This window comes from Strongylocentrotus purpuratus, unplaced genomic scaffold (genome assembly GCF_000002235.5).
Source record: "Strongylocentrotus purpuratus isolate Spur 01 unplaced genomic scaffold, Spur_5.0 spur5_scaffold_10, whole genome shotgun sequence".
Lineage (NCBI taxonomy): Eukaryota > Metazoa > Echinodermata > Echinoidea > Camarodonta > Strongylocentrotidae > Strongylocentrotus > Strongylocentrotus purpuratus.
The window spans coordinates 16,963,530-16,970,534 of NW_022145595.1; the positions used below are offsets into that span (position 1 = coordinate 16,963,530).

The 7,005-nt window shown below is 39.6% G+C and overlaps 1 protein-coding gene across 1 annotated transcript in view; it reads right to left on the minus strand.

The window, feature by feature from the left end:
* Window positions 1-712, minus strand: part of LOC100891578 (monocarboxylate transporter 9) — a 28,407-nt gene extending 27,695 nt beyond the window's left edge. Inside the window, exon 1 of the mRNA XM_030979645.1 lies at window positions 381-712. Coding sequence (XP_030835505.1) covers window positions 381-663 — 283 coding nt within the window. The 5' untranslated portion in view covers window positions 664-712. The remainder of the gene's footprint in view (window positions 1-380) is intronic.
* Between the last annotated feature and the right edge of the window lie 6,293 nt (window positions 713-7,005).

Below are 7,005 nucleotides of genomic sequence, written 5' to 3' on the forward strand. Positions count from 1 at the left end.
GATAGAAGGAGAACACAGAAATACATAATGAACACATTGAACATTATCCCAGTAATTTTCGATATTTCACTACTACAATGTGAGAGTCCCTTTTCAAAATTTCATCTAACTGTACGCCTAGGTATGTAAAAATACCGCGATGCGATTAAAATTCTTTACATCCCTATAGGAGCCAAGAATCATATTTTCAAAACTAAACGTTGATCGTTATTTCTTATTTAAATATATTTTACGCCAATTCGATAAATGATTCAATTACATACACTACCATGAAAAAGGCCAAAGAATGGCGAAAAATATACTCTTCCAAGTAAAGAGGAGAAATGAAAAATTCATCAGTCATTAAATAAGTAGAGAGAAAAAACAAACAAACATCTTACTTAATCCGACTGCTGCGCCGTGACACATTCCAATCCCAAATCCAAGGATGGACACACCGGTGTCCAAGTCCTCTGCGAGGTCGGAAATGAGCACGCCGAACGACTTGGCCGTACCGGTGTTGAAGAAGTTAACGATGGCTGCACCTACGATGATCATATACTTCCATCGTCCTGGCGATTCTCCGGGGCGAAGTACTTTCATGTTGGATGCGGTGTTCGAGAGGCAGTACTGGAAAGAAAGACACGCACGCCATGAAATACACCAGATTCTGGTCGCTATCATTAGTTTACCTTTGAGTGCGTGGGCGCGCGCGCTCACCCTACGGTTTCGCCGTTTCCCACTAACCCACCAAACCGAAGCTTTCAGATTATGTATGATTATCATTGCTAATACAGCATGGCAAGAGACAAGTACATGAAGAATAATATAGAACAAAAACATGCAAAGAGATAAGCAGCAAGCGGATCAGGGTGCGTTATTCTGTTGTACACAATAGGGACTTTTCGATTGAGTGGACGACAACAGCGTGAACGTCCACTGATCATGCTTGTATTCCACCCCTCATGCGTGTATGCATGAGGGGTGGAATAGAAGGGATGTCTTTCGGTTTTTTTCTAGTGTTTTTGTTTGATATTTTTCGGGGTAATTCTGTATTTTAAGGAGTTTAAGTAATGAAACAAAATAATGTTTTATTTAAAGGCACACTGCCCTACTTGTAGCTACTTGCTCCCTCTATATAGAAAACTTCCCAAATCGGTGCCTGTTGGTCCCCCATGATCCTCTTTTTCTTATGTTAAATGAGAGCTGAGTTAATGAGATAGCCACCTGTCACAGTGACCTCGCTGGCTCGCTGTGTGGTCTAATCCCTTCTAGCTGCAGTAGTAAAGCCTACCTTTAAAGATTATTATCATTTTTATGTACAAAGCATCGTTTTATTAAATACAACAACAACAACTAAGTATGACAATTTTTAATGTTGTTCTTCTGTTTACTGTTTTAAATGAAAAAGAAAATTTAAGAATTTATTTTGACTTGTAACTGATTTCATTTTTCAATGATTTAATTTGTAGGCCTATTGTCGATCTGCTCGGTGTGACTGCGGTGTTGAAGCGGCGTGGGATAACTACCTATTCCATTTCTATCATAATGGGGCTTGAAGAAAAAATAAATACCGTGTGAGTCAAAAAAAAGTTTACACCTAGAAAATTGCTAATTATTTGTAAAATCATCTATAAACAGTAAATTATTATACATCTTATGAAGGAGTGTTTATTCCCAAATCATTTGGTACCATTTTTGTGTGGTATGTGTTCACGCTTGGATGAACAGGAGGCATTGTTTGCGAGAGTGCAAAAATCGACTTGCGCCAAAGTGATGCCTTCAGTATGTATTATGTTGGGATTAGCGGAGTGAGAGAATGGATTGAATGTATCAAATGAAATGCATTGCATATGTTTTTTGTAAAGGGCAAAGCCACACACACCCACACACACGCGCAAAATTGTTCGTTGATATCTGATATTCGATATTTGATATGTGTGGCATGATTAATTTTGTTAGGGTTGTTATTTTGATCTGCAAAGACCGAATTAATACCCAAATCCCAATTGTTTTATTCAAACATCACACAGGCAACTTTGGCGCAATTCGATTTTTGCACTCTTGCAAACTGCTCGTATTACTTTTATTTGTACAGATGTCTTTCGCTTTTTGTCCGACTGTCGTAAATCTCTATACACTGTACATCAAGATGTTCATTCATTGTAAGTATATTTCTTCTATGATTTTTTTTATCGCCTCTTCACTCTAACTCCACCACTTCACAACTTGATTTCAGGAGCAATGCTTGTTATGAGTATTTACACTTCGAAAGAAAAAGAAAGAAAGAAAAAACAATTTCTTGTTTATAAGGGGGTACATGGCTACAGTGCGGAAGCAGGGGAGTAGATTTTATGGGGAAAATAAAAACACCATAATTTGTTTCTATTCCTTTCCCCCTTTTTTTGCAAATATAATATAAAACTGTTAAAAGATTGGGTGCAAAAATGCCTCTAAATAGGAGAAAAATGCAAAAACATAAGTCCTTTTAAATTCTATTCAAATGCCTCCAGATCATGAGCGAAATTCCCTTAAAACCAACATATTTTGTAACCTTCTTCTGCCCACTTTCCTACACACTAGGTATAGACGCCTAGTACTACAGGAAAGCTCAGCCGTCAATGTCCCCATCTATAAGATAACTTTTCCTTATTTGAAATCTTTATCCGCATAATCCTCAGGAATATAGAGTAAACTTTTTTTTTACAAGCCCCAAGTGGCTCATCCATTTTAAGCATTTGCGGTCAGCTGACCAGATTCCCTACTGCTTATTGGACAGTACTATAATGTATCCAGAATACAGCCACCTGTTTAAAGTGTTAACGAAAGAGGGCGTAGTCACTGATCTATGCACGGTGTGCTCTTTACTTTGAAAACCTCTGAGATTTCTTTGTCAATTATTGAAACAATGCCTTCAAGCAAAATGATGGACAAAACATGCATTTTGTAAAGGAAGGCATGAAAGAGACAAAAATATAGCTGGCTTTTATTGGAACAAAATGAAATCTGAGGAGCAAAGCAAATGTTTGCAGGTAGGTTTTCGGACCATCTATTATGCGGTGGTCACAACCCGCCGTACTTGCAAGTGCGTGCTGTCTACGTGCAAAAACGTGGGCAAAATTTGGGTATCCGTACGGGTGAGTAACGCCTCCGTACGGATTTGGGAGCAAGCAGACACGCCGTAGCACTTTTAGTGCACGTGCGACGTGCGTGCCCGTTACTGCCAAAGAGCGGACAACGACTGACTCTGTGCGTCTTTTAAATGTGTTTCCCACGGTCACTTGCTCTACGGAAGGCGCACTTAGCACGTGCGTGCTGCGCATGTGATAAGTGCGTGGTCCGTGCTTACTCGCCACTTTCCCAGTTCAACTGTCCAATGAGTACGCAGAACTCACGTGGACCGTACCGAGTAAGCACGTGCTACGCACTTACAACGCACGTTGTGCGCACTGATTTATGCAGTATAGTCTCTGCGGTGGAATGGGCGGTATCTTGAGGCAGCAGCAGCTGGGACTTCTGAAGAACATCGGAATGTCGTCCTATATAAACCCCGACATCGGGCGGAAAAACTCACGAAGTTCATCGAACGTGCACGCACTCACGTGCGAGTGAGTAAGGACACCGTACGTGAGCAGCATGTGTAAGTACGGCCTCTGTACGATACGTGGCAACCGCGTGGAGATCGTACGTCGAAGCATGTTGTAGCGGCACGTACAGCGCACTTACCACGTGCGCAACGTATACGTTGCACGCAACGGCTCACGGCCAGGCGTGGCGTGCGGTCCACGTACTACACCGTGCGTGTGACGTGCGTTGCCGGTACTCCCTCCCTGCCTTTGCCACTCCCTCCCTACGTTTTTAGAAAAACGTGGCGGCCGTGGCCTCCCCAAAAACCGTACGGACTAAAAACACGCACGGTGGGTTGTGACAAAGGCTACGGTCAGTCGTGACAAGGCGAGTATTTCTCCGTCTCTGTCCTGATAAAACTAAGCCATGTTCCTCAAATCCGTCTTTAGATATATATCCAGGATAGATAATGAAGTACTGAATACTTCAAAATCAGACAGAAAATTGGAGTATTTTAGGCAAAATTGACCCAGTTATACCGCTAGTTCTACCGATAGCAACATTTTAGTGTTAATTCTGATACTTTGATTCTGTGGCAGTTGATGAAGGTGTGTATATTTGAAAAATGTGTATGAGTACATATGGTTAGGCCTAAAATAAAAACTTGTTGTATTGCCCTTTGGGTGCTAAAACATGGGTCGGTCGATCGTAAAAGTTTGTTTAAAAAAAAAAAAAATTGTCGCCATCTTTGTTGGGCCGATATTTTTCAGATTTGAATGTTTTTTTTTTATTTCGTTTTTTTCCCGCACTCTTTTGGCTGGTATTTCTCAGTTTTTAATGATTTAATACATGTGTTTCAGCGTCATCAGTCCATTGATATCTTTTTCACCTCATAATTATCCATGATTTGGACGAGTAAAAATTTAGGAATAATTTGATTTTATGCATTTATACCCCATTTAAACAAACAAAATAAAAATTTTTTTTCATTCATTAATAATAAAAAAATGCCGACCGTAGATTTTCAGATTTTGGGGTCGGTCGCAAAGGGCAATACGACAAGTTTTTATTTTAGGCCTTATGAATGTGACATGCACCCACCAATTGTGTCCGCAGTAGTTATTTTGCTCGGGTTCGTAATGTTATGAACCAGAGCAAAATAAAACTGAGTTTCTATACTATTTATTCAGATGGTCATATCTCAGGCAATACTTAACACATTCAATTATTAGAGAAAGTAGACAATTCGTTGAACCGTGCTCGACTCTTAATCCTCGTATGAATTCAGTTTCTCCCTCTCTCACCCGCGCGAAGCGCGGAAGTTTTGACATTTCATTAATTTATTAAAGAAAGTAGACGATTCGTTGCACCGTTTTCGACTCTTATTAAGTCCTATTTATCTGAATTCAGTGTCCCCCTCTCGCGCGAAGCGCGGAAGCTTTGACGTTTCCTTAAATTATTAGAGAAAGCAGACGATTCGATGTACCGTTTTCGACTCTTAATAAGCCCTATTTATCTGAATTCAGTTCCCCCCTCTCGCGCGATGCGGGGAAGCCTTGACGTTTGATTTAATTATTATAGAAAGAAGACGATTCGTTGCACCGTTTTCGACTCTTATTAAGCCCTATTTATCTGAATTCAGTTTCCCCCTCTCGCGCGAAGCGCGGAAGCTTTGAAGTTTCCTTAAATTATTAGAGAAAGCAGACGATTGGGTGTACTGTTCTCGACGCCTAATCCTTGTCTGAATTCAGTTTCCCCCTTCCCGCGCGAAGCGCGAAAAGCTTCGACGTTTGATTTAATTATTATAGAAAGAAGACGATTCGTTGCACCGTTTTCGACTCTTATTAAGTCCTATTTATCTGAATTCAGTGTCCCCCTCTCGCGCGAAGCGCGGAAGCTTTGACGTTTCCTTAAATTATTAGAGAAAGCAGACGATTCGATGTACCGTTTTCGACTCTTAATAAGCCCTATTTATCTGAATTCAGTTCCCCCCTCTCGCGCGATGCGGGGAAGCCTTGACGTTTGATTTAATTATTATAGAAAGAAGACGATTCGTTGCACCGTTTTCGACTCTTATTAAGCCCTATTTATCTGAATTCAGTTTCCCCCTCTCGCGCGAAGCGCGGAAGCTTTGAAGTTTCCTTAAATTATTAGAGAAAGCAGACGATTGGGTGTACTGTTCTCGACTCTTAATCCTTGTCTGAATTCAGTTTCCCCCTTCCCGCGCGAAGCGCGAAAAGCTTCGACGTTTGATTTAATTATTATAGAAAGAAGACGATTCGTTGCACCGTTTTCGACTCTTATTAAGCCCTATTTATCTGAATTCAATTCAATTCATTCAATATTAACAAGAAATTAATTCATTCATAGACCTACACAAACATCACATGCATTGCAGCCCTTAAATATCATCCCCTCGTCCCTTAGGTTTTAGGTGTGAACAAATGACAACCACCGAGTAGGACTTGGGCAATGCAACAGTCACCGTATTATTTATCACTCTTAATCATATGCGTTCACAGTTTTCACACCTCTTAAAAAATGTTTCTGGAATTCATATAATGATACATGTACTGTGTTTATTAATTTTATTTATTTATTTATTTATTTATTTCTGATCTTTTGACAGGGTAGCCCATTCACCAGCAAGTAGTGGTCTTCCATGGGGCCCTGAATGAACATATTTACATCGTTTATAACATTTATACAGAACAGTTACAAAAATAATACTCGTTTGCAAAATTAACATATATCATTAACCTAATAAGCAGTAATGTCAATAGGAAAATATTAATTAAGTCGCAATTATGTGAATAAGACATGTAAATATTACAGAACATGCACGTAGTGTATGTACGGCTGAGCCATTCACAAATTACAACTTTGTTTAAACAATCTCTTAAATGAATTGACAGAGGAAGCCGTTCTCAACGAATTATCTAGCTTATTCCATTCAAATATGGAAGAAACAATTGGGCTACACTTATAACAATCAGTGTGAAATCTAGGCACACGTAAACATCCACTGTCTATTTGCCTTGTATGATGCTCATGTACATCATTAGGATTGATTAAGCCTACCTGAAGGTAAGAGGGTGCTAAGTTATGAACGCATTTATATATCATCATAACGCGACTTAACTCAAACCGCTTGTCTAGTGTCATCCATTTAAGACTTGTGAACAAATCAGCCGACGGTGTGTCATATGTCTTGTTCAATATTATTCTTGCGGCCCTCTTTTGAATTTTTTGCAGCTTAGTTGTATGAGAATGAAATCGGTTCGACCATACAACAGAGCAGTAATCTAATCGTGGCAACACTAGACTGTTATAAAGTAACTTTAAGGATTTTTGAGGCAAAAAACTCTTTGCTCTCTTTATCATGCTAATGTTTTTCTGGGTAAGTTTACTTACGTTTTCGATTTGTTTAGACCATTTCAATTCTTCATCTATCAAAAG